Raw genomic sequence first — 27,705 nt, 5'->3', positions numbered from 1 at the left:
GGCTACAGAGTCAAACACCCTGAGACCCTACAGAGAGCACCACAAACCCTTCCTGTCTGGCAGCTTGAGCTGATAGAACTAACTAGCATGGAAGTGGAAGTCCTGTCTGTGATATGCTTTGTGCTTCTGGGGTGGACTGGTTGGTGGTGGCGGGGAGACATCTAGAAGTGCCATGAGGCCTAGGAAGCTGAATGTTTGGGTAACTACTAAGCTGGTGCTGGTTTAGTTTATTGTAGAACTAAAAAAGGAATTTTCCAGTTCATTTACCACGAAGGCTGGAAGAGTCTTGGATAAGGTGTGACTTCATATGGGCAGTCCTACCTGCCTGGCAGTGTGGACAGGAATAATGGGTTACTTAGTCTGACATCTTTATTGTATTTATAATCCACTTTTCCACACTTCACAGGGGATTACATTCAGGTAGTGCACATATTTTCCTATGCCCCAGACGGTTCACAATCTACAAGTGAATTTTCAAAAGAGTTACGCGAGTAAATACTATCGTAGCAATTTTCAAAAGCCAACTGCACATGTCAAACCTTTTTAAGCCTCTAAATACTTTTTAAAACCAGCCTTTAAGTTTGCACCTGGGAGGGTAAAGTGACTTGCCCAAGGTCACAAGGAGCAGCAGTGGGATTTCAATGCTGGTTGCTGCTCTCTCCACACCATCTTTTATTAGCTTATTATGTAGCATCCTGTATCTCATGAAACTCTGGCCAAACCTTCTCCCATCCTCCTTACTCCTTCCCATGAAGTTTGTCCACGCTCACAACCCTAACATGCCCTCATCTATTTCCAAAGTCCTGACTCCTAGCTCAAAATCCAAAATGGTCTCTGTTGGGCAATTGTACTACCAGCGTTTACTCACAATTACCTGGAGAGTTTTCTCCCACGCCAAGGAAGGTTAAGAACATAAGAAATTGCCAAGGGTCCATCAAGCCCAGCATCCTGTTTTCAACAGAGGCCAATCCAGGCCAAAAGAACCTGGCAATTACCCAAACACTAAGAAGATCCCATGCTACTGATGCAATTAATAGCAGTGGCTATTCCCTAAGTAAACTTGATTAATAGCAGTTAATGGATTTCTTTTCCAAGAACTTATCCAAACCTTTATTTAAACCAAGCTACAATTGACTGCCCTAATCACATTCTTTTTCGATTGATCCCAGATTTCTGTACACAGTTTTTAAAATCTGCTATTCCTCCCTACCCAGGTCCACCCCCTCTCGCTTCTGGAATCCATGGCCAATGCAAGCGTATTAGATGCTGTAGGAGAACTTTAAAGCTGCCACCCCAGTCCTCTACACACACACACACACAAGTATGCATTTATCATAGATTTTACATTAAAAACATCCAGAGCCCAGTCTTCTAAAATAACAAATATCACTTACATCAACCTGTATATTATGTCTACATGAACTGCTTTGGCAGCAACCAGAAAACCCTGCAAAAATACCCATATGGTATTAAGCCTATTATAACACGTGTTGGACATGGGCTTGACCCTCAGAAAGCCATGAGTGCAAGCAGCGGCACTATGAATTTGGCGACAAGCATAGTAAACCTCTGGCCAGACGCTTACAGATAAAAAGAAATAGAGAAATGATCTATCGCATTAAGGCTAAACAGGGAAAGACGCTATTGCACCAACCAGAGATCAGGGCCAGGTTTCTGGAGTTCTATGAGGAGTTATATCAACCGGAGGTGGCACCGTCTGAGGAAGAAACTGCGACTTTTTTGGAGCCTTTCCCTCTACCAGAGCTGTCAATAGAGGGCCAACGCTAATTAAATAAGCCGATATTCCTATTTGAGATAGATTGGGCTATGAAGGATTTAAAATCCGGGAAGTCACCAGGTTTAGATGGGTTCACGCCTCTTTTCTATAAAGAATGTAGAGACTTGCTTCAGGGCCCATTAGTAGCCATGTTTAATAAATTGAGGGAAGAGGGCAACACTCCTCCCACATGGGAATATGGCGGGGATTACGCTTATTCCCAAGCCAGGAAAGGACCCTAATAGTTGCACCTCATACCGACCTCTCTCACTCAAATGTTGATTTAAAAATTTTGGCCAAAATTTTAGCGTTCCGATTAAGTGGTTATATAGACACACTTATTCATGCTAATCAAGCAGGCTTTCTGCCGGGTCGAGCGACATCTGATAATATCCAAAAGATAATAGATTTAATGCATATCGCTAAATCCACCAACGCCCCGGTGGTCTTTATGACCCTAGACATTAAAAAAGCGTTTGATAGGAGTTTACTGGCCCTATTTGCTGTTTTGCGGAAGATGGGTCTGGGGGGCCCCTTCGCAGTTTGGCTCCAGGCGCTCTATCGTGAGCCATCTGCATGTATTAAGATAAATCATGGCTATTCGGCACCTTTTCAAATTCGGAGGGTACAAGGCAGGGCTGCCCACTTTCGCCGCTCCTCTTTGCTCTTAGCCTAGAACCCTTGGCGGAGTGGATTAGGAGGGACAGAGAGGTATATGGGATCCAGTCTGGCAGAGAGACCCATAAAATTACTCTCTACGCAGATGATGTTATCTTGTCTCTCTCAACCTATGACTTCTATGCACAAGGTCATATTTATGTTGGACCTATATGGAAGAGTGTCGGGATTTCGGGTTAATCTTGATAAATCGGAAATTCTCCCTGTGCACTTGATGCGGAAAGGTAAGAGTGAGTTCCTATTTCGGTGGACCCCAGGTCCCATACAGTATCTGGGGTTAATCTTAGTTTGGATCCCTCTCAATTAATATCTCTAAACTATAAAGCTCTGATTCGCAACTTGATGGGTGATATAGACGGATGGGAACGACTACCTTTTTCATGGTTTGGCAGAATGGCCGTGATTAAGATGAATCTTTTACCGAAAATTGGCTACTTCAGATTTTACCATGCCCCTTTCCTGTCACGGACATGAGACCTCTTCAGCGTAAAATGTTTGCCTCTATATGGCGTAGAAGACCCCTCACGGGTCTCCCGTCTGATTCTCAGCCAAACACGTAGAGATGGAGGGTTGAGACTGCCTTCCCTACTACACTATTATGCCGCAGCTCAGTTAAAATTTATTGTCGATAGCCATGATCTACAGTCGCCTAAACTGGGTCGGGATTGAGAGCCAATTGATGGGGGGCACGCCCATTCCAGCTTTATTCTGGCCAATGCCTAGCACCACCAAGGAATTGAAATGCTTTCCTTTGAGCATCCAGACAACTCTGATGGTCTGGAAAAAATGGAAACAAATTGATAGGCAGCAAAAACTACTCTGCCCTAACCCCAATCAGACACCTCCGGGAATTCATTGAGGGACAGAAAAACCTGACTTAAGCGCTGAGAATCTCGGGAGTTAATACATTTAGGACAGGTTTGGTGCCAAGGGATGGTTCCCTTTAGAGAGTTACAGGACAAGTTTCAGATACTTATCACCGTTTTTTAGCATATGCCCAGCTGTGACACTTTTTGGGATCTGAGGATCCTTGTTCCAATTTAAGCAGTCCACGTTCGATGTTTGAGGGATATTGCTTCCAGGCACGACACTTTCAAAAAGGGATTTCTAAGCTTTACCGGTTACTGATACATAACACGGATGGGAGAGCTGCCTATCTGTTGGCTTGGGACCGGGACCTGGGCCCTCACTGGGATCGCAACAACTGGGAGGAATGTTTTCAGGCTCTAGGCCAATTTTCCATGTCCACATCCATGATGGAGAATAGATACAAACTCCTTTATCACTAGCATTATTCCCCAGAGAGTGGCCAAATGGTGCCCAGGCCGCTCATCTAATTGTTGGCGACCGTGTTCCCAAAGAGGAACCTATTGGCATATGTGGTGGCAATGTCCTAAGCTGCAGGGGTTTTGGAGTGCTTGAAAGGATTGGTGGATAAAGTGTGGGGAGCTCAGGTTCCCTTACAAGCGGAGTTCTGGCTACTCGGCCTCCCCTATCCAGATCTAGATGATGAAAAACAAAAAACATTTTATTATCTTACTACTGCTACCAGATTGGTGATCGCCGCTCAGTGGAAATGTACAAACCCACCCACACTCACGCAGCTCTACGGCAAAGTAAGACAAATACATTACTTGGAGAAATTAACGGCCCACAGACGAGACACTACATGCAAATTTTATAGGATGTAGACACCGCTAATTCAGTACATAGCACAGATGGAATAGCGTAACAAAGTAAGAGGAAGTGCTGAGAAATGGCAAGGGGGGGGATTACTAGGGAAGAGTGGGAAATGGCAATTCTACATATGGATATCTGTTCACCTGAGGAAAGCAAATGTTGCTTACCTGATGTAACAGGTGTTCTCACAGGACAGCAGGATGTTAGTCCTCACAAATGGGTGACATCGAGGATGGAGCCCAACCACGGAAAACTTCTGTCAAAGTTTCAGGAACTTTGACTGGCCCCTACTGGGCATGCCCAGCACGGCACCAACCCTGCAGCCAGCAGGAGTCTCCCTTCAGTCTTGTTTCAAAGCTACAGGCAGTGCCGAAAAATAAAATAAAAACGAACCCAACACCGCAGGGGTGGCGGGCGGGTTTCGTGAGGACTAACATCCTGCTGTCCTGTGAGAACACCTGTTACATCAGGTAAGCAACATTTGCTTTCTCACAGGACAAGCAGGATAGTTGTCCTCACAAATGGGTGAGTACCGAGCTGAGGATGTCCTAACATGCACCAAATGCACCCAACGGCGTGCAACAGGCACAACAACTGGGGTGGAATTTGGGAGAGGGCATCCGCACCCAACCGGGAAGGTGGAAGGGTGTTGGTACATCATGTTGGAAAAAGGTTACGCAAGACAGATTGGCCGAAGATGGAATCCTGTCTTCCAGCTTTGTCCAAACAATAATGGGCTGCAAATGTATGGAGGGAACTCCAGGTTGCAGCCTTGCAGATGTCAGGAAGCGGCACCGATCGAAGGTGTGCTACTGAAGTCGCCATGGCCCTCATAGAGTGTGCTTTGACACGGTCTTGAAAAGGAATGCCAGCTTGCTGATAGCAGAAGGAGATGCAATCCGCCAACCAGGAGGAAAGAGCCTGCTTACCCACAGGTTGTCCCAACTTATTAGGATGGAAAGAGACGAATAATTGAGTGCTCTTCCTGTGGGCAACTGTACGGTCTAGATAGAAAGCTAGAGCCCGTTTACAGTCTAGGGTATGCAGAGTCTGTTCCCCGGAGTTAGAGTGGGGCCTGGGAAAGAAGATAGGTAGTATGATGGATTGATTTATATGAAACTCCGAAACAACATTAGGCAAAAACTTAGGGTGAGTGCGGAGTACCGCCCGGTCCTGCAGGAGTTTAGTGTAAGGCGGATAGGTAACTAGGGCCTGCAATTCACTAACCCTGCGAGCTGAAGTGATAGCCAAAAGGAATAACACTTTCCATGTGAGATACTTTAATTCACAGGAGTGCAGAGGTTCGAAAGGTGGTTTCATAAGGCGACCAAGAACCAGGTTAAGGTCCCAAGATGGGGCCAGAGGACGTAAAGGTGGCTTCAAATGGAGCAATCCTTTAAGAAAACGTGTTACAAGGGGTTGTACTGAAATAGGGACACCCCCGATATCTTTATGGAAGGCGGCTACCGCACTGACATGCATTCTAATGGAAGAGGTCTTTAGACCTGATTCTGATAGATGCCAGAGATAGTCCAAGAATTTAGAAATTGGACAGGAAAGGGGATCAAGGGACTGAGAAGTGCACCATGATGTATAAATTTGTATGAATAAGATTTTCTTGTGGAAGGCTTTCGTGAAGCGATCAGGACACGAGAAACTGAAGCTGAAAGGTTAAATGGCTGAAGGACTAACCTTTCAACATCCATGCCGTCAGGGACAAGGCTTGGAGGTTGGGATGGAGGAGGCATCCGTCGTTTTGAGTGAGCAGATGCGGGTCCCTCCCCAGAGGAATGTGCCTGCGGATGGATAGATCCTGAAGTATGGGAAACCACACTTGGCATGGCCAGTGCGGTGCTATCAGGATCATAGTTCCCCTGTCCTGACGCAGCTTCACGAGAGTCTTCGACAGAAGAGGAAGTGGAGGGAATGCATAGAGCAGACCGGTTGTCCACGTGAGGGAGAATGCATCCCTCGGCCGAGAGTGCTGGCTCCGAATGAGAGAGCAGTAATTGCCTACTTTGTGGTTCTGAGGGGACGCAAAGAGGTCTATGTGGGGATAGCCCCATTTGTGAAACAGAGAGGTCGCTACCAAGGGATTGAGTGACCACTCGTGTGGTTGGAAGACACGGCTCAGCTGGTCTGCCAATACATTGTCTACTCCCGGCAGGTAGGTGGCCCTGAGGTACATGGAGTGGGAGAGGGCTACTGCCCAAATCTGCGCAGCTTCCTGACACAGAAGGAAGGAGCCGGTGCCTCCCTGCTTGTTTATGTACCACATGGCCACCTGGTTGTCCGTCTGAATTAAGATTGTGTGGTTTGATAGGCAATCTTGAAAGGTCCTGAGAGCATATCGGATTGCTCTCAGTTCCAGGAAATTTATCTGGTGTTTGGCTTCCTCTGGTGACCAGAATCCTTGAGTTTGTAAATTGTTTACATGGGCTCCCCAACAGATGTTGGAAGCGTCGGTGGTGAGGATTATCTGGGGAGCTGGTGGAAGAAAAGGCAAGCCCTGTAGGAGGTTGGATTGATTTATCCACCAGGCAAGAGACAGACGAAGTGCATCGGTGATGCAAACAATGGAGGACAGAGGCTGAACAGCTTGTGTCCATTGCAGTCTCAGAGTCCATTGCGTGATTCTCATGGCCAGGCGGGCCATGGGAGTCACATAAACTGAGGAGGCCATGTGTCCCAGTAGAATGAGAAATTGGCGAGCTGTAGCTGTGGGTTGAGACTGCAGCTGGCGAGCTAGGGACACAAGGGTTTGAACCCGTGGATGAGGAAGGAAGGCTTTGGCCTGTAAGGTGTCCAAGTCTGCCCCAATGAAGGATAAGGTCTGAGATGGGATTAAGTAGGATTTGTCGTAATTGACAAGAAACCCTAGAGAAAGCAGAGTTTGAATTGTTAGGGTCAGGGAGGACCAAGCTATCTGCTGGGTTGGGGCCCTGATTAACCAATCGTCCAGGTAGGGGTAAACGTGGACACCTACCTTCCTCAGAAAAGCTGCCACTACCACGAGGCATTTGGTGAAAACTCGTGGTGCGGATGCCAGGCCGAAAGGTAGCACTCGATATTGGTAGTGATTTCGGCCTACTAGAATACGCAGATATTTGCGATGAGATTGCGTGATCGCAATGTGGGTATATGCGTCTTTGAGGTCTAGAGAGCATAGCCAATCCCCTCTTTGCAGCAGAGGGAGAAGCGAGCCCAGGGTTACCATCTTGAACTTCTCCTTGTGAAGGTACTTGTTGAGGGCCCGTAGGTCCAGGATCGGACGAAGCCCCCCTGACTTTTTTGGGATCAGGAAGTACCTGGAGTAGAACCCTAGTCCTTGTTGTAAGGGAGGAACGGGTTCTATAGCGTTTGACTGGAAGAGAAGGGATACTTCCTGCTCTAGAAGAACAGAGTGATCGGTGAGTCTCCACGCCTGCCGGGGTGGGGAGTCGGAAGGTAGAGTCAGGAAGTTGAGATGGTAACCCTGTGCAATTATTGCTATCACCCACTGATCTGTGGTGATATGACGCCACCTTTCTAGAAAGTGGCATAGCCGACCTCCTACTGGTATGGCTGGAAGAGGGGTTTGGCAAGTGCTCTCTAAATGAGAGTCAAAAACCCGCCGCAGGGTCAGGTTGTGGAGCTGGTGCGGGCTTTTGTTTAAGAGACTGGCGAGGTTGAGTTTTATGGTAAGACCTCGCAGGCCTAGCCTTGGTTAGTGGGGATAATACTTCTGAGGCCGGAAAAAAGACTTTTTGGAGTCTTTTCTAAACGGCTGTTTAGAAGGCAAGTCAGGAGGAATGGATGAGAGCTGTTTAAGGGTCTCATGATGATCTTTTAGTTCAGCAACAATTTGCTGAATCTGCTCACCAAACAAGTTATCCCCTAGGCAAGGCAAGTCAGAGAGTCTGTCCTGAACCTCCGGACGAAGGTCAGATGACTTGAGCCAAGCCCAGCGTCTAGCAGAGATAGCCGTAGCAGAAAGTCTAGAGGAAGCATCAAAGATGTCATATGCTGTTCTTATTTCATGCTTCCCAGCTTCAAAACCTTTATTTAGAAGGGATTGAAGCTGTGGCTGGAACTGTTCTGGTAAGGCATCTGAGAACTCCTGCATTTGTTTAAGGATGACCCTATTATATTGAGTCATATATAGCTGATAAGAAGCTATCCTAGAAATCAGCATGGCTCCTTGGTATACCTTCCTACCTATACTATCTAGGAATTTGTTTTCCTTAGTAGGAGGTATGGAAGAATGTGGCTTTATTCATTTAGCTTTCTTTTGAGCTGATTCTACCACAAAAGAATGATGGTCCAATTGTGGTTTCTGAAAGCCAGATGCTGACTGTACAAGGTAGGTAGAGTCAGCTTTTTTGTTTACCGGAGCAACAGATCCAGGAGATTCCCAATTCTTTTTGAGAAGGTCTAGAAAAACCTGATGAATTGGAATAGAGGTGATGACCTTAGGGGCATCCAGGAATTGGAGCAATTCCATCATCTGGTGCCTGTCATCTTGTTCAGACTGAAGCTGGAAAAGGACCAATTCCGACATGTCCTTCACAAAATTTATGAAAGAGAGGTCCTCAGGGGGAGAACGCTTTCTACTCTCCGGAGGAGAGGGTGGTGAAGGCAAATCATCGGTGTCAGTCGAGGTATCACCCCAAGTGTCATAAGGATCAGGTTGCTGACCCTTAGGACCATGAGCGGGCTGAATACCTGAAGGCCCCGGTTGAGGCTCCGAGAAACTCGAAGGAATCACCGGGGGCATCAAGAACGTCCTCGATGGAATCGATGTCGGCATCTGTATCGGTGCCGGCATCGAAGGAACCGGTGTCGGCATCGAGGGACTCTGTGTCGGCATCAGAATCCTCGGTGGAGCTGATGTGCGTATCGCCCCCGAGGAATGTATCGGTGGCGAGGGACGACAAGGCACCGATGGAACTATCCCCGAAGGGGGAATTCGATACGGTGTTTCTCCACCTGATGAGAAGGCTGTCGGTGATCCGGGTATTGCCGGTGGAAGGGCATTCATAAGCGCCTCCATCCGGGCAAGCAGTGGCGCCAGTGCTGCTGGAATCGGATCGGTGACCGGTTCCACTCTCGGTGCCGGAGTTGGTGCCGGAGGAGTCTGGAACCGTAGTATCGCCTTGTCGATGGCCTCCTGGACCAGCCGGTCCAGTTCTGCCCGGAGACCTGGGGTAACGAGACCCGGCTCGACTGGAGAGGGAGGCTGAGGCTGAGCCGGAGGGACCACCGTCACCGGTGGAATCGCGGCTCCCAAACCCCGGAGGGGTGAGGGTTGCCTCGGTGTCTGCGAGACAGGAGTGGACGGTGCCACTTCTGGTCGAGACTTCTTTGGCGGAGGCTCGGACGGTACGGAGGTTGATGACATTGATTCCTCGATGGGCCGAGACTTATGACGTCGATGGCGATGTTTCTCCTTCCGATCCCCTCGATGATCAGGGGAAGGGACAGGAGTCGATGGCCGTGAAGTCGTCGATGGCGGACGGTCACCGGAGGGCTGTTGATGATGATGAGACTTCGACGGTGCCGGTTCCGATGACGTCGATGCAATCAATGGCGTTGGGGTACGAGCATGGAAAAGGAGTCCCATCTTTTCCATTCTGGCTTTGCGACCTTTTGGTGTCATTATGGCACATTTGGTGCAAGTCAGGACATCATGCTCGCTTCCTAAGCACAAAACACAGACTCTATGTGGGTCTGTGATTGACATAGTTCGGGTACAATCCGGACACCGACGGAACCCCGACGCCATGGCCATAGGCCAAAAATTTAGCCGCGGGACTGTCGACTGCCAACGGGCCTCAAGGGCCAAACTCGACGGTAGTCGACCAAACGACGGCAAAAACTTACCGAAGTTCCGTGGATGAAAAAATTTGAAGAAGGGAAACCCCTGAGGGGCAAATTTTCTTCAGAAATTTTAAATTGAAGAATTCCTGTCAGGAACGTGGTTTAGAGCTCTTTGACCGCGTGGCTACTGCTGCGCGGAAAAAAGAAGACTGAAAGGAGACCCCTGCTGGCTGCAGGGCTGGTGCCGTGCTGGGCATGCCCAGTAGGGGCCAGTCAAAGTTCCTGAAACTTTGACAGAAGTTTTCCGTGGTTGGGCTCCATCCTCGATGTCACCCATTTGTGAGGACAACCATCCTGCTTGTCCTGTGAGAAATGATAATACACTGGAACTTATGTATTTTATACTTAGGAGGCAAAACAAAAGTTCTGTATTTGTCTAAATGTTTTTTACTGCTGTTCTCATCTCTATTTAATCTACAGTGTGTAAGCTTTACAATATACTGGGTAATAAATTTTAAATAAAAAAAAAAGAAAGCCATGAGTGAACAATTATGACAAAGTATACCTCCTATACAAAATCAGCACTAACTGCCAGTACTCAAACAATCTTACCAATGAAAAAGTAATGCTGCAAATATTACACCAGGTCCTAAAATACCAATACACCTCCTATTAGGAAAACAAAGAAGCCAGGCTGCTATAGATCCCCACACAAAAACTACATGCTAGCAGAATACCTCACCTTAGTCACACGTAAAGAACACAGAGACCATCACCAAATACAGAATAAAAAAAAGAGACCATAAAGTATAAATAAAAAATGTGCAGACAAAATTTGAACTGGAAACCACAACAAGCCAGACTCTGAATACAGTGCAACAATAGAAAAACAGAAACATCACCATTCATCATAAAACAATAAAATCAAGAATTATAAACAATCATAACACTAAAACCATATTAATTACAAAAATAAATCAAGACAGCAGAAGAATAAAAATCCAATGATTAAAAATGCATATAAATTGATTTTTTAATTTCCCAAACACCAGTAAAATATTTCAAAACACATCAAATAACACCAAATAATTAAAACTAATTAGGATTAAAAAGAAAAAAACAAACTTCCCCTCTCCATACCTTGGAAATTTCAATTTCCAGCCATCCTGAGACTGTTGTGGATTAGTGAATGTGGGAGGTCACACAAAAACTTTTCTCCTCTCTCATATACATATTCAAGTTCACACACACACACACCCCCACCCCCATCTATTTCACACCCAAACCTCCATCTATTACACACACACACACACCCCCCCTATCTATTACACACACACCCCCAATCTATTACACCCCCCCATCTATTACACCCCCCCATCTATTACACACACACCCCCACCCCCTATTACACACACACACCCCCATCTATTACACCCCCCCCATCTATTACACACCCCCATCTATTACACACACACAGACACCCCATCTATTACACACACCCCCATCTATTACACACACACCCCCCCCCATCTATTACACACACACCCCCCCCCATCTATTACACACACACACCCCCCCATCTATTACACACACACACCCCCCCATCTATTACACACACACACCCCCATCTATTACACCCCCCATCTATTACACACACACCCCCCCCATCTATTACACCCCCCCATCTATTACACACACCCCCCATCTATTACACACACCCCCCCCATCTATTACACACACACACCCCCATCTATTACACACACACACCCCCATCTATTACACACACACACCTCTACACCCCACACACACACACCTCTACACCCCACACACACACACCTCTACACCCCACACACACACACCTCCACACCTCCCACACACACACACACACACACGCCTCACATTTTGTTCCCATTTGCTGCCCCTGCAGCCCTGGCCCCACCTCATCATTTTGGCCACCATCAGGTCAGGATCACAAGGTGGTCTCCACTCCACTTTGGCTGCTGGTGGAATGGGGGCCACCAGGCAGCCCACAGTCTCACTACCTCAGCTCTTTCTCCCCCTTCTTCTCACACTACCTCACTTCTTCTTCCCCATCTCTGTCTCTCTGCAGATTCTTCTCCTGCTTCTCACCCCTTAGAGAGTCCCCCCCCCTTCTCACCTTCTTAACTTTTCCCTCCTCTCCTTTCCACTGGAGGCTCTTCTCACCCTTTGCTATGCTCTCCCCAATTTCTTCCTTCCTACCCAGTCACTCCCCGCTTCTTCCTCCTGGATAAAACGGAGCGGAGGCCGTGGTGCTGCCTGGCAGAATCCAACCTGCCGGCGGCCTTAGTGGAGAAAAGGCTCCAGGCCGTCCGCAACATGAAACAGCCCAAGGGAGGCCTGCCTGCTCAGATTTGGCATTGAATATGGCCAGAGTGACCCTCGCCCCTGCCCGATCCGATGTAAGACACATCCCCCCCCCCCCCCCCCACGTCAGCCAGCGGCAGCATTTCAGTGTGAGGTCATCTCCTGCTGCCGCGGGGCCAGGGTTCACTGAAGCGCTGCTGCTGCCAGCTCGAGCAGGGGGCAGGGAGACGGGTTATCCTCACCCTAAATCTGAGCATGCAGCCTCCCTGGGGTGCATTCTGCCAGGCAGCCCACAGCTCGAGCAGGGGGCAGGGAGACGGGTTATCCTCACCCTAAATCTGAGCATGCAGCCTCCCTGGGGTGCATTCTGCCAGGCAGCCCACAGCTTTGGCTTGCACCGTGGGTTGCGCCGGCTCTAACACAATTCTCTTCCTTTTCAGGTGGAGTTTTTATGTAACATCCTGATCCCAGATTTCTCTGCCTAGCACATAGCTCTCTTTTCAGCTTTCTCCTATTCTTTGTGTTTCCAGCTGTTGGAACTGGGAGGATGTCTAGAGTGTTCCCTTCTTTCACCCCACATGGCCTGAAGCTGTCACTGCTGTGCTATGGCTGAGGTGCATTTTCCTGCTGTATCACTGCCTCCAGCCAGCATGGGGGGTGCAGAAGTGAGGCCTAGGAATCAAAGCGCAGAACCAGAAGGTCACTCCAATGCCACACATTTTAACAGTTTACAGACACCGGCAGCTCTGCAATGCGCCAAAGTAGAAAAACAAGGTTTTACCTGGAAATGAAGGATAATGGTCCATATCAGCCCCAGAGTTAACTTTGGATTTCCATCTGTAATATCATCATTCCGAATATTCACCAACTTCACCTAAAACAGACGTAGCAGGCAAAGTTGTGACTCACTAAAAAACCAGGCCCAGCATCAGGGTCAGCCATCCTGGCACCTCCTAATTTTAGCAGCAACACCCTCAGTCCCAGCAAGCCTGAACCCAGTCTGAACTACCTGAGGGTATGAAAAATAACATCTTGTAAGAAAACGATGAAACTGAAAGAGGATGGGATGGTGCCAGACTGGAAACGTAAGTGGGATGAAGCTTAGGAAGTCGAGGAAACATTGCCGCCATTCTCCACTTATTGTTTTGCTTGTTTGAAATCTGAGAAAAGCACATTTTGAGAGAGCAAGTGCAATATCCAGAGCAGTAAGAAGCTGCCATTAACAAGCAAGAAAGCGTCGGTCCCAGGTTCCCACCTGCCGTTGCTTCAGGAAATCCAAAGCAATTTGCACATTCTGTAGCCTGTGGAACCGCATCCTGCCCTTCTCTCGAGGCTGCAAAGCACACAAAGGAACAAAAGGTAACAAAGAAAGGATCTTGGACTTATAGCTCACACTCCTTTTCCTTAGCTTCATTATCGTTCTGCATCCCTGCATGCACACGCTATACTACTAGGAAACCTTACCAGTATATATTAACAGAAGATGTGCACTTAATAGAAAAGGAGGTGGACGTCCTCGTCCAATATATACGCAAGTATGAAGCATCATTAGGGCTTGAAGATATTGCTCCATGGATGCAGAATCCCTGCGGAGAACATCTGTTCCCATCTTCAGATTAGGCTTCCCAACCATAAGACCCAGCACCTATTGGACTATGGTCGGATGCAGGAAGGAGCACAGTAACACTGGGCAGCTTTGTACACTAATGCATCAGGAGTTAAGTGTGCAAACATTTAACTCTGGGGGAGGCACGGAAAGAGCCTCCCAATCTATAGTACTTGTGTGTACTCACAGCATGTTTTCTGTACATGAAGTATAATTTATGCTCACAAAGATGTTTTCAGCACATAAAACATGTTTTCTGTGCATAAAACCTGAACTACAAGTGCTAGCACTAGAACTCCAGCTTCCTCCATAGACTAACGTTAGCCTTGGAAACTTTACGCAACCTCAGACTAAGACTTAGTGTCCAGTACTTAAAATAAAACTCAGTAAGCCAAGCACAGCTCTCTGCCATGAAAAGCATGGCATTTGCATGAGAGCTGCTAACTGGGCACACTACTGGCTGCACAAACATGCTCATGATTCTGGGTTAAACTACAGGCTCTAGCACACATTAATCCTTTGCCAGAGATCCCTGTAAGAGTAAACAAAAATCCCTCTCTCTATTCACTGCTACCAATGTAACAAAAACTGGAGCTGCCTTTCGGTCTTCACCAGAGACAACCTTTATACCCCAGACTTGTGCATCTCAGAGCCTTCTCAGGTTTGCTGTATAAGCTTCCCAAAATCACTCAGGTTCACTGGTGAAGCTAAAGCACCATTCCTAGGGAGCCAAACCTGCCTTTTCCAACATGAAACATACATGTTCTCAAACTGTCCATAGCAGAAAGACAGACAGGAAGGGGACATCATTTAAGAGCACCACTGAAGCACAATGTGATGATGTGAAAGTGCCAAGTATCTAAGCAAAGGAAACCTGTACTTTAGTATCCTCCAAGGATCTCGTTTGCCCCAAACCCAGCATCTATAAATATTTGCTTCACTCAGGGACACCACAGGAAATCCACAAAATATGCTAAAAAAAATTTTAACACAAAAAATTAGAAGAGATGACAGAAAGGGAAAATGTTACTGTTGCTGTGAGTGCTGGATGCATAGATGTCTCCTAATTAAGATGATAGCTGCGAAAAACAGAATCGGAATTCAAGAAATCCTGGGATAAGCACAGAGGATCCTTAGTGCTGGGGTAGAGGGATAAGCACAGAGGATCCTTAGTGCTGGGGTAGAGGGATAGGCACAGAGGATCCTTAGTGCTGGGGTAGAGGGATAAGCACAGAGGATCCTTAGTGCTGGGGTAGAGGGATAAGCACAGAGGATCCTTAGTGCTGGGGTAGAGGGATAGGCACAGAGGATCCTTAGTGCTGGGGTAGAGGGATAAGCACAGAGGATCCTTAGTGCTGGGGTAGAGGGATAAGCACAGAGGATCCTTAGTGCTGGGGTAGAGGGATAAGCACAGAGGATCCTTAGTGCTGGGGTAGAGGGATAGGCACAGAGGATCCTTAGTGCTGGGGTAGAGGGATAGGCACAGAGGATCCTTAGTGCTGGGGTAGAGGGATAGGCACAGAGGATCCTTAGTGCTGGGGTAGAGGGATAAGCACAGAGGATCCTTAGTGCTGGGGTAGAGGGATAAGCACAGAGGATCCTTAGTGCTGGGGTAGAGGGATAGGCACAGAGGATCCTTAGTGCTGGGGTAGAGGGATAGGCACAGAGGATCCTTAGTGCTGGGGTAGAGGGATAGGCACAGAGGATCCTTAGTGCTGGGGTAGAGGGATAGGCACAGAGGATCCTTAGTGCTGGGGTAGAGGGATAGGCACAGAGGATCCTTAGTGCTGGGGTAGAGGGATAAGCACAGAGGATCCTTAGTGCTGGGGTAGAGGGATAAGCACAGAGGATCCTTAGTGCTGGGGTAGAGGGATAGGCACAGAGGATCCTTAGTGCTGGGGTAGAGGGATAGGCACAGAGGATCCTTAGTGCTGGGGTAGAGGGATAGGCACAGAGGATCCTTAGTGCTGGGGTAGAGGGATAGGCACAGAGGATCCTTAGTGCTGGGGTAGAGGGATAGGCACAGAGGATCCTTAGTGCTGGGGTAGAGGGATAGGCACAGAGGATCCTTAGTGCTGGGGTAGAGGGATAGGCACAGAGGATCCTTAGTGCTGGGGTAGAGGGATAGGCACAGAGGATCCTTAGTGCTGGGGTAGAGGGATAAGCACAGAGGATCCTTAGTGCTGGGGTAGAGGGATAAGCACAGAGGATCCTTAGTGCTGGGGTAGAGGGATAAGCACAGAGGATCCTTAGTGCTGGGGTAGAGGGATAAGCACAGAGGATCCTTAGTGCTGGGGTAGAGGGATAAGCACAGAGGATCCTTAGTGCTGGGGTAGAGGGATAAGCACAGAGGATCCTTAGTGCTGGGGTAGAGGGATAAGCACAGAGGATCCTTAGTGCTGGGGTAGAGGGATAGGCACAGAGGATCCTTAGTGCTGGGGTAGAGGGATAGGCACAGAGGATCCTTAGTGCTGGGGTAGAGGGATAGGCACAGAGGATCCTTAGTGCTGGGGTAGAGGGATAGGCACAGAGGATCCTTAGTGCTGGGGTAGAGGGATAGGCACAGAGGATCCTTAGTGCTGGGGTAGAGGGATAGGCACAGAGGATCCTTAGTGCTGGGGTAGAGGGATAGGCACAGAGGATCCTTAGTGCTGGGGTAGAGGGATAAGCACAGAGGATCCTTAGTGCTGGGGTAGAGGGATAGGCACAGAGGATCCTTAGTGCTGGGGTAGAGGGATAGGCACAGAGGATCCTTAGTGCTGGGGTAGAGGGATAGGCACAGAGGATCCTTAGTGCTGGGGTAGAGGGATAGGCACAGAGGATCCTTAGTGCTGGGGTAGAGGGATAGGCACAGAGGATCCTTAGTGCTGGGGTAGAGGGATAGGCACAGAGGATCCTTAGTGCTGAGCTAGGAATGAAAAGCCTGGGAAAAACCCAGAGGATCCTTACTTGTGGGACAGTGAAAAAACGGACCATCTGTAAGCTGCCCAATACTGTAAGAGTTGACGATGGGGAGACTGCTGATATTTGTCCATGATGAAATAAACAAAGAAATGATGGCAGAGAAGCACCATAAGACCCATCTAATCTCTGCCCAGAGGCCCAGCTCATCCCTGGTTTTATTTCATCTCTTTGCAAGTCCATATTTTCTGGAATTTATTGCCCGTGTTCTGATAAGAGCTCCAGGCTATTGTTTTGGCCTCACCACCTCCACTAGGAGGCTGTAGTATGCATCTCCCAGCCCTGCTGTGACTATCCCCCCTGGAGTCTCCTATCCTGACTACTTGTTCTAGAGCATTCCTTTCTCTGCAGAAGATTTTCTTCTTGTGCATTATTTATACCTTTGAGGTATCTGAATGTCTCTATCATATCCCCCCTGGAGTCTCCTATCCTGACCTCTTGTTCTAGAGCATTCCTTTCTCTGCAGAAGATTTTCTTCTTGTGCATTATTTATACCTTTGAGGTATCTGAATGTCTCTATCATATCCCCCCTGGAGTCTCCTATCCTGACCTCTTGTTCTAGAGCATTCCTTTCTCTGCAGAAGATTTTCTTCTTGTGCATTATTTATACCTTTGAGGTATCTGAATGTCTCTATCATATCCCCCCTGGAGTCTCCTATCTTGACCTCTTGTTCTAGAGCATTCCTTTCTCTGCAGAAGATTTTCTTCTTGTGCATTATTTATACCTTTGAGGTATCTGAATGTCTCTATCATATCCCCCCTGGAGTCTCCTATCTTGACCTCTTGTTCTAGAGCATTCCTTTCTCTGCAGAAGATTTTCTTCTTGTGCATTATTTATACCTTTGAGGTATCTGAATGTCTCTATCATATCCCCCCTGGAGTCTCCTATCCTGACCTCTTGTTCTAGAGCATTCCTTTCTCTGCAGAAGATTTTCTTCTTGTGCATTATTTATACCTTTGAGGTATCTGAATGTCTCTATCATATCCCCCCTGGAGTCTCCTATCCTGACCTCTTGTTCTAGAGCATTCCTTTCTCTGCAGAAGATTTTCTTCTTGTGCATTATTTATACCTTTGAGGTATCTGAATGTCTCTATCATATCCCCCCTGGAGTCTCCTATCTTGACCTCTTGTTCTAGAGCATTCCTTTCTCTGCAGAAGATTTTCTTCTTGTGCATTATTTATACCTTTGAGGTATCTGAATGTCTCTATCATATCCCCCCTGGAGTCTCCTATCTTGACCTCTTGTTCTAGAGCATTCCTTTCTCTGCAGAAGATTTTCTTCTTGTGCATTATTTATACCTTTGAGGTATCTGAATGTCTCTATCATATCCCCCCTCCTCTCCTCTAAGAAATATTGATTTAGGTCCTTTAGTCTACTTTCACAGGGTTTTTGGCATAGACTGCAAATTCTAGGTTTCTATGAGTCACGGCAATGGTGCACTCACAGAGCGATGAAGGGAGGAGAAGGGTAAGAGAAAGCAGTAGCAGAGAAGGTACACAGAAAGCGTTACGAGAAGCCTGGGCAAGAAACAAGTTGGGCTGGAGGTGGGAGAGAGTGGAAGGGGCTGCAAGGTAGAAGTGAGGAAGAACTGGGCGAGGCAGGAATTCTTGAGGATTTCAGATAACCCCTGTGTTTCCTGCAGAGCTCATGCAGCAATCGTAAACTCACCAGTCTGACACCAGACAAAACTTCCAGCAAGGAGATCAGGTTATGTCCATCTCGTAAATCCTCATACAAGTCATTGATGTGTTTTCGCACCTGAGGACAAAAAAAAGACTTTCACCAATGAGCCCTCACCAAGCTAAGCATGAACTCTTTCTGCCAACAGAAGACATGACAATAACAGAGGGAAACTGAAGCCAGACTGGGATCTAATCTTTATTCCATGCAGCAGGAATCGAAAACGTGCAATACAGACTCATGGGGATCCTGTATTCATCCAGAACAGCAAATTGTTGCATGAAAAGCAGTATTTTCTTATAAGAGAACAATGGTATATAGTACAGGTGAGACTGCAAGTCTGGCCAGGGTGAAGCCACAGGAGAAGGCAGATAGAAGGAAAAATACATAAAGGGGTGAAAGCAGCAGGAGAATTTGATGGCAGCACTTCTGCCACGTAATGGAGGTAATACTTCAGCAGCAATCCTTGCCATTTCACACTTCTGACGCCTGAGAAAGAGCATGTCAGAGGCTTCGCCAGGGCATTTCACACTATAGCAGCAGACAAACATCTTGCAATTTCATGGACCAGGAGAGAGGACTGGAGTTGGGAGCAGCAGGGGAAGTCCTAGCATGTGCCTATGCTGTCTACGCCTAAATCCAGCCCTGCCGATGCCATTGTAAGGCCCATTCCCAGTCCTAGTGAAGGAGAATTCATTGGTCACATTTAACCTTGCAATAAATTACTCATATCAAGGTAGGCCTGAAATTCCCTAGGCCTGTGCCCAGAGCAAAACAATTTCTGGGGAAGCAAACTTCCTGCACTCCTTCCACCCTACAGACAGGCTGCCCCTCTTTCCAAAAAACCCAGTTCTGGACTAGGGAGCCTCTCCACAGAGTTGAGGGCTGCAGCTTTAGCTCCACTGGGGACTGAGTCAGGTCAGACCGTGCTCCCTGTACGAAAGTCCTGCTCAGACTCCATTCCCAGGCAGAGCAGAGCACCGAGCGCTGCAGTGAGAGAAACCAGGTGAATGGTAATCGAAGGGGAGGAGCAGCAGGAAGGGACTTAAAACCCCAACAGGTTCACATGCTTCAGTCACCAGAGAGCCCACTCATGGAAGGTTAAGCACCTACTTCACAACCAGCCTTCACCCATTTTGAAATAAGTTGCACTCTCTGCCTATGAAAGGCAGTTCAGTTTGTAACAGTAGTTTTTGTGCACATGCCCAGCTCTGCATATGTGCTGAACAGCAATCATGTCACTATGTGAAAATAGCATGACCTAAGTTCCTCCAGCGCAGCGTCATCCTTAATGTAATGCTCACTGGAACAAGGACCCTCTCCACGCTTTGGATTGCCCTGGGAGAAAGGCGCACAGTGGAGGCAGATTAACATTGTTTTCATGAGAGGAGACTGAAGAGAAAGGGGGCTATTATGTTGAGGTGGCTTAGGTGGGACACCGAATATAAGGGAGATCATTCTACCCCATAATTTGATGGCCTTTCCTACTAATATAGAAACATAGAAATGACGGCAGAAGACGACCAAACGGCCCATCCAGTCTGCCCAGCAAGCTTTCACACCTATTTTTTTCATACTTATCTGTTAGTCTTGGCATTTAGTAACCTTTTGCTTCTGTTTCTCTTCCACCCCCGCCATTAATGTAGAGAGCAGTACAGGAACTGCTTCTAAGTGAAGTATCAGGCTTAATTGATTAGGGGTAGTAACCGCCGCAATAAGCAAGCTACACCCACGCTTATTTGTTTAACCAGACTGTGTAATTCAGTCCTTGTTGGTGGTTATCTGAATATAAATCCACCTTTCTTTAATCCCCCCCTGCCATTGAAGCAGAGAGCTACTCTGGATATGCATTGAAAGTGAAGTATCGGGAGCTGCTGAGCGGAGTGCAGAGAGAGAGAGGAGTTCTGCTGCTGGCGCCTTGACGGCTTGTTAACGCCACCTGACACCCTTCGGAACAGCGGCGGGTTCTGGACCCGGAAGGAGACGCCCAGTGACGTCAGCAGCCTGCGTCTGCCTTTAAAAAGATCTACAGACGGCGCGTCGTCGCCGTCGGCGCGCTACCTAAGCCGCGTGCTCCGTAAGGGGCGCGCGGCTTGGACCGGCTTAGACCGGCGAAGGCGAAGAAGGCGCCCAGGACTCTATTCCAGGACATCGGAACCTCTGGTACCTCTCCAGCCCTATATTGCCTTGCTACAGAAGAGTGAGTAACCCCATATTCATTGACTTTAACGTTTCCTAAACACAATGCCTCATACTAAAAGAAAGGGAAAGGTCAAGCAGGAGTCCTCAATACCAGCGAGACCTATCCCTACTCAATTAGTGATAACGGGATTTTACTCACCGTCGGCATTTTTAACCCCTGAGAGGCCTATTATAGAGGTAGACAAGGAGCAAGTGTCTCCTCTATCAGGCGAAGTTAGTCTAAGTCCAGGGGCCCCATCAGTGCCGGCTCCCCCTCAGTCTACTGCCTATACCTTGGAGTCAGGCTCACATACCATACGGAAGTCGTTGGTAGTAGGGGGCTCAAATGAGGAGGCTCCAGGGATAAGGTCAGTACAAGAAAGCGAGCTTGGTAAAGCAGCTGTTACATCTCAAATGGGAGAGTATAAAGTCGGTGGAAAATCTAATGGAACAGATGGGAGTCCAAACGTTCCTGGAGAGAATACTCCTTCTCCAAACCTTGGGAACACTGACAGACAAGAACTGGAAGGGAACCTTTTGTTATCATCAACCCCAATTGCTAAATCTGTAAACCCTAAGAAAGTTTCTTTAGAAATGCTATGGCAAGCGATAACTGGTCTACAAGTAAACATTGCAAATTTAAATGATAACATAAAAGAGATGCAGAATGTTATATTAAATATTAATCCTTTGGTAACTAATAATAGTGCGACGTTGGCAAAGGTGGAGGAAGAATTAAACTCGATTAAGAATGTACAGTTTAATATTATTAAAGGAGAAAATGTAATGGCCAAGAAAGTAGAAAACTTGGAAAATGTAGTCCGTTACCAAAACCTTAGAATAGTCAACTTCCCTAAGTGTAGATTAATGTCATCTAAAGAACAACTGAAAGATTACTTTATGAATGTTCTTTCAATAACATCTGATAACCTACCTTTAATATCCAATGCGTATTTTATAGGACAGAGTAACCAAAGTAGCAATGTAAATGCAAATCAAGAATATCAGGAAACAACGTTAAATGTCACCGAATTACTAGAGACATCTCTCAGTGCCCAGGTAGAGAGTAGGGGTACCTTGTTAGTAAAATTTTCTCAGTCAGAAGACAGAGATAAAATTTTAAAACAGTTTATGTTAAATAGAACCTCTCTCTACCTGGGCCAGAAGATATGGATTTATCCAGACATAGCGAGAGAAACTCAAACTAGGAGAAAAAAGTTTATTGCATTAGCAAACCTTGCCCAAACTTTTGGGATTCGTACCATCATAAGGTTTCCATGTAAGTGCATAATGTGGGTGAATGATAAAAAGTATATATATTATGAACCACAGGACCTAGAAAAGTTCTTAGAAGGTCAGAGGGCTCAGGCAGAAAGAGACAGGAATTCTAGTCAGGATACTGTTGGGTCTTAATGCTTAGTCGACTTACTTCTGTTAATTTTGTTCTAAATTTATTTCCTATAAAGTTTCTTGCTTATAGTGGCTCCCTAGATTTGTTTGGTAACTGGAAGAAGGTGATGATATGATTGTTAGATATTGAAGTTGTAATTATGGTAACCTTTTCTTCCTCAAAAATAATTTTCATGGTATGAACATTATTGAAATGTATTTCTGATTTTATTTTGTGAATTAAAATCATAAATAAAGAATTAAAAAAAAAAGAAAGTGAAGTATCAAGCTTGTTTGGTTTGGGGTAGTAACCGCTGTAACAAGCAAGGTACTTCCCGCTTTTTTGTGAATGCAAATCCTTTTATCCACATTTCCTCTTGCCGTTAAAGCATAGAGCACTGTTGTAGTCACATTAACTGTGTGTATGTCTATTGAATAAGGGTATTATCTCCAGGAATTAGCTGTCTTTCCCGCGAGCCACCCAATCTTCATTCACATCCTCTAGACTTTATGGATCCACAGTGTTTATCCCACGCCCCTTTGAAGTCCTGCACAGTTTTGGTCTTCGCCACTTCCTCCGGAAGGGCGTTCCAGGCATCCACCACCCTCTCCGTGAAGAAATACTTCCTGACATTGGTTCTGAGTCTTCCTCCTTGGAGCTTCAAATCGTGACCCCTGGTTCTGCTGATTTTTTTGCAACGGAAAAGGTTTGGTGTTGTCTTTGGATCATTAAAACCTTTCAAGTATCTGAAAGTCTGTATCATATCACCTCTGCTCCTCCTTTCCTCCAGGGTGTACATATTTAGATTCTTCAATCTCTCCTCATAAATCATTCGATAAAGACCATCCACCTTTTTGGTTGCCCTTCTCTGGACCGCCTCCATCCTGTCTCTGTCCCTTCCGAGATTCAGTCTCCAGAACTGAACAGAGGACCTGTACAAGGGGATAATCACTTCCCTTTTCTTACTCAATATTCCTCTCTCTATGCATCCCAGCATTCTTCTGGCTTTAGCTATCGCCTTGTCACATTGTTTCCCCGACTTCAGATTGTTAGACACCATCACCCCAAGGTCTCTCTCCTGCTCCGTGCACATCAGCCCTTCACCCCCCATCGAATACATTTCTTTCGTATTTCTACACCCCATATGCATAACTCTGCACTTCCTGGCATTGAATCTCAGCTGCCATATCTTCGACCACTCTTCCAGCTTCCTTAAATCCAGTCTCATTCTCTCCACTCCTTCCGGCGTGTCCACTCTGTTGCAGATTTAAGTGTCATCCGCAAAAAGACAAACCTTACCTTCTATCTCGTCCGCTATGTCACTCACATAGATATTGAACAGGATCGGTCCCAACACCGATCCTTGCGGCACTCCGCTTAACACCACTCTCTCTTCAGAGTAAGTTCCATTTACCATCACACATTTTCTTCTGTCCATCAACCAGTTTGCAATCCAGGCCACCACCTCGGCACTCACTCCTAAGCTTCTCATTTTATTCACCAGTCTCCTGTGCGGGACCGGATCAAAAGCTTTGCTGAAAACCAAGTAGATGACAGAGTGCTCTTCCTTGATCCAATTCCTTGGTCACCCAATCAAAAAAGTCAATCAGATTTGTCTGACAGGATCTTCTCCTGGTGAATCCATGCTGCCTCTGGTCCAGCAATTCTCCCGACTGTAGATAGTTCACTATTCTCTCTTTCAACAGTGACTCCATTACTTTTCCCACCACCGAAGTGAGGCTAACTGGACTGTAGTTACCAGCCTCCTCTCTGCTCCCACTCTTGTGAAGTGGGACCACCGCTCTTCTCCAATCCCTCGGTACCACTCCCGTTTCCAGGGATCTATTGAACAGATCACTCAGTGGAGCCGCCAGCACATCTCTGAGCTCTTTCAGGATCCTGGGATGAACCTCATCAGGCCCCATAGCTTTTTCCACTTTCAGTTTCCCCAGCTCTTCCCATACATTCTCTACTGTAAATGGAGTTACATCTACTCCACTTCCCTCCGGTTTCTTGTTAACTAGCGACGGTCCTTCTCATGATACAGTCTTAAATGTGTTACTTGCTAACTTCATGGAATGCCCCCTAGTCCTTCTATTATCTGAAAGAGTAAATAACCGAGTCACATCTACTCGTTCAAGACCTCTCATGATCTTAAAGACCTCTATCATATCCCCCCTCAGCATTCCTGGCGGATGTCCGCACCATGTCATACAGGGCATCAGCCACATAGGCCACTCCTGCCTCTAACTGGGCAGCCTAAGCAACCTCATTCATCACCCACAACATCTTCTCCTAGGCCTTCTGGACCCAGCACAAGCAGACTCTCTGCATCAAGCTTCCGCAGACTGCCGCACGAAGGCTTAAAGCCGAAACCTCAAATAGCCTTTTTAACAGAATTTCCAGTTTCCTATTCTGAGCATCCTTCATTGCAGCTGAATCTGCCATAAGGATGGTCATCCTCTTGGACCCTGCTGACACTACCGCATCCACACTGGGAATCTTCCACGACTCCAAGGTTTGTTCCAACAAGGGATATAGCTTAGCCATAGCTCTTGCTATTTTCAGGCCTGCCTCTGGAGACTCCCACTCCTGATCCACCAACTTCCTTCACCTTCTTCGGTAAAGGAAAGGTCTTAAGTGGTCCCCGCAGTCCATCCAGGACTGGGTTCATTCCCTCATTGTCAGAATCCTCCTGTGTGACCTTAATCCCCAACTCATCCAAACCTGAGGAATTAGCAGACGTAGTTCCTTCTTACGGAACAATCTCACCACCCTAGGGTCATTCCCCTCAGTGATTGGGACATCCTTTGCATTCTGCATTGGGTCCAAAGCGCTCACAGGGTCCTTGGCCAGATCCCCCACTGGACCATCCTTGTAGCTGATCAGGGTCATCTGCATCATCCATGTCCCCAGAGTCACCAGCGGACCCCACAAGGCTGAGGAGCCTCAGAATCCTCCTCCTCCCGATCCAGATTGCTTATCTGCCTTAGGCTTCTTAGCCACCTGGGTCTTCTGGGGTAGAGACCCATTAGATCCTGCCTGCTTCTTGGCGAAATAGACCTTATGGAGCAGGACAAAATCTATGGAGAATTCTTCAGAATCAGTGGAATACTGATCCTGATAAATGTCCCCCTGGACCTCTTCCCCTTCCCTGCCACCAACAGGCCACTGATCAACGGGAAAGAGTGGGGGAGAGGAGTCCAGAGTCTCTTTTGCAGCAGCCTGGATCCTAACATGCAGAGCTAAAATGGCCACCTTCTCCTCAGACCCCCTCGAGGTCTCCTGCACTGGCCCAGCCAACCTCATGCTCCGGCCGCCCTGCGAGGGTTCCATGGAGGTCCCAACCCCTTCTGAGACACACTTGGCACAAAATGCCGCAGTGTTGAGGTGCACACGTTTCAAGCCACAGCTGCAACGAATGTTTCCGTGCTGAGCGGAAGGTGCCATTCAGCCGCGATCAGGCCTAAAAAGAGCCCCTGCTGCAGGAAACTGCCGTCAGCGCGATCCCAACGCTCCGATGCTGTTCAGGCTCCTGACCTCACTCACCAGACACTGCCTCCCGGCAGTCAAGTTGATCAGCCTACAAACTGCTGTCTCTCTCCTGCTTTAACCTTTTTTTTTTTTTTAATTTAAAGGAGCACACACAGAAAACAGCAAGCAAGGAAGAAAAACTTGAATACTTCCCTGCTTCTGGATGAGGGCAGCTGACCGCTGAGGATGGTGAGGACTCAGAAGGGGTGAGGGAACCAGGACCCCCAGCTTTCCACCCCGATAGACAAAGGTCAAGCTAGATCAGGGATCACCAACCCCCCCGCTCTACCCAAGGGATGGCCCACGAAGGAACCTAACTCCTCAGGGAGCCTTCCTGCTAGGAATCTTCTTTCTTCTCTTTTAATTTACTCTTGGAACTACAGACTGCAGGATTGCACCTCTACCGTCTGCTGGAGACAGAGAAATGCTGAGGGACTGCAGGTGGCTCTCTCGGTTATGTAGCAGTGCCTGAAAAGTTTTATTCTCTGCCTCCATCTGCTGGTTGGGATGCAAAACCCACTTGTCTGGAATGATCTGGGGTATGACAGGAACCAAACCTACAAAATATTTGTAGCCATGTTGGAAGAGCCTAGCACCGGAAGTGAACCCTCACCTTGATGAGATGTTTATTAATCCATTTGGTGAAGGTCTTCTTTTGGACTCTGTCCCGTTCATCTGTTAGAAAAAGCAAGAGAGACAAATTACTAACCTGTAGCAGAAACCCTGTGCCATCATGCCAATAAGATCAAAAATAAATGGGGCCATCTGAGACCCCCCCATCAGCGTGCATGGCAACGAGGGTAGGTACCATAGGATATTAAGTCATAATTTGCATGTTAATTAAGAAGACAGAAGATAATAGGATCAAACTAAAAACAATAAGAACTCAAAAATATCGGTTACAAATGAGACAATTTACCACAAGAGATTCAAAACATTGTGAAGTCAATTCCACCCCCTTTGTCATTAATCACCAGAAAGCATTACTGAGTAAATCTGCAACGGCTTAAGAGCCTTTTATGCAGGCAAAAATAGCATTAACCTTCCTAACTCAGCCAAATCTGGGTTAGTGGTTATTTAGCCACCTGCATGTACAAGAATACTTTGGTTTCAGCACGCGTATATCTTTTGTGCCACAAAGAAGAAAGGCATTCTCAGGGGGTGGGCATCTCAGGGACAAGTCTGAAAACTAAGTGCATGCATTTCATATTCATTATATGCATAAAAGGCCTGCTGCTAACACGAGCACCCTCCCCGCCATCGATAGGCCAAGTGTCTGCGGCTGCCCGCGCACCCTCCCCACCATCGATAGGCCAAGTGTCTGCGGCTGCCCGCGCACCCTCCCCGCCATCGATAGGCCAAGTGTCTGCGGCTGCCCGCGCACCCTCCCCGCCATCGATAGGCCAAGTGTCTGCGGCTGCCCGCGCACCCTCCCCGCCATCGATAGGCCAAGTGTCTGCGGCTGCACGCGCACCCTCCCCGCCATCGACAGGCCAAGTGTGCGGCTGCACGCGCACCCTCCCCGCCATCGACAGGCCAAGTGTGCGGCTGCACGCGTATCCTCCCCATCATCGATAGGCCAAGTGTGCGGCTGCACGCGCAACCTCCCCGCCATCAATGTGCTAGCTGTAAGGCTGCATATGCACACCCTCTGACATCAAAAGTTTCAGGAAAAGTGTATAGGCACTGCTGTTTAAAAAGGCATTTGGATGATGTACAGTCACAAATTGTAATTATGTTATAAGTTCTATGGTATATGATGTTATTTGTTATGTTTTATGGATGGTTTTATGTAAACTGCACTGAACTCAACATTTATTAGAAGTTTACGATTATACAAGTTTTTTAAAAAAAAAGATCAATGTACAAGGTATAAAGCTGCACACACATTTTCTGCCACTGATGTACTAGATATAAAAGGTACTTGCGTACACTTTCCACTAGGTGTAAGGGTTAATGCAGACTTTTAGCTGCATTAACAATGCAATATTCAATCACAATAGACATGGATTATTGATGGCCAGATTTAGAGGTTCCAGAAGGAGTCTGGTGCATGGTTCCTGGCCTGAGG

At 47.3% G+C, this 27,705-nt stretch overlaps 1 protein-coding gene across 2 annotated transcripts in view; it reads right to left on the bottom strand.

Moving 5' to 3' along the window:
- Positions 1–27,705, bottom strand: part of MACF1 (microtubule actin crosslinking factor 1) — a 513,108-nt gene that overhangs the window by 450,292 nt on the left and 35,111 nt on the right. For both annotated transcript variants that reach the window (XM_029570961.1, XM_029570962.1), the window contains exons 2-5: positions 26,248–26,309; positions 18,518–18,607; positions 13,536–13,613; positions 13,062–13,154 (exon numbers count right to left, since the gene is read on the bottom strand). In XM_029570961.1, the coding sequence (XP_029426821.1) occupies positions 13,062–13,154; positions 13,536–13,613; positions 18,518–18,607; positions 26,248–26,309 (323 nt within the window). The remainder of the gene's footprint in view (positions 1–13,061; positions 13,155–13,535; positions 13,614–18,517; positions 18,608–26,247; positions 26,310–27,705) is intronic.

This window comes from Rhinatrema bivittatum, chromosome 11, assembly GCF_901001135.1.
Source record: "Rhinatrema bivittatum chromosome 11, aRhiBiv1.1, whole genome shotgun sequence".
Classification (NCBI taxonomy): domain Eukaryota; kingdom Metazoa; phylum Chordata; class Amphibia; order Gymnophiona; family Rhinatrematidae; genus Rhinatrema; species Rhinatrema bivittatum.
Note: the sequence above shows the minus strand (reverse complement) of the source record. Positions and strands in the feature narration are given on the sequence as shown.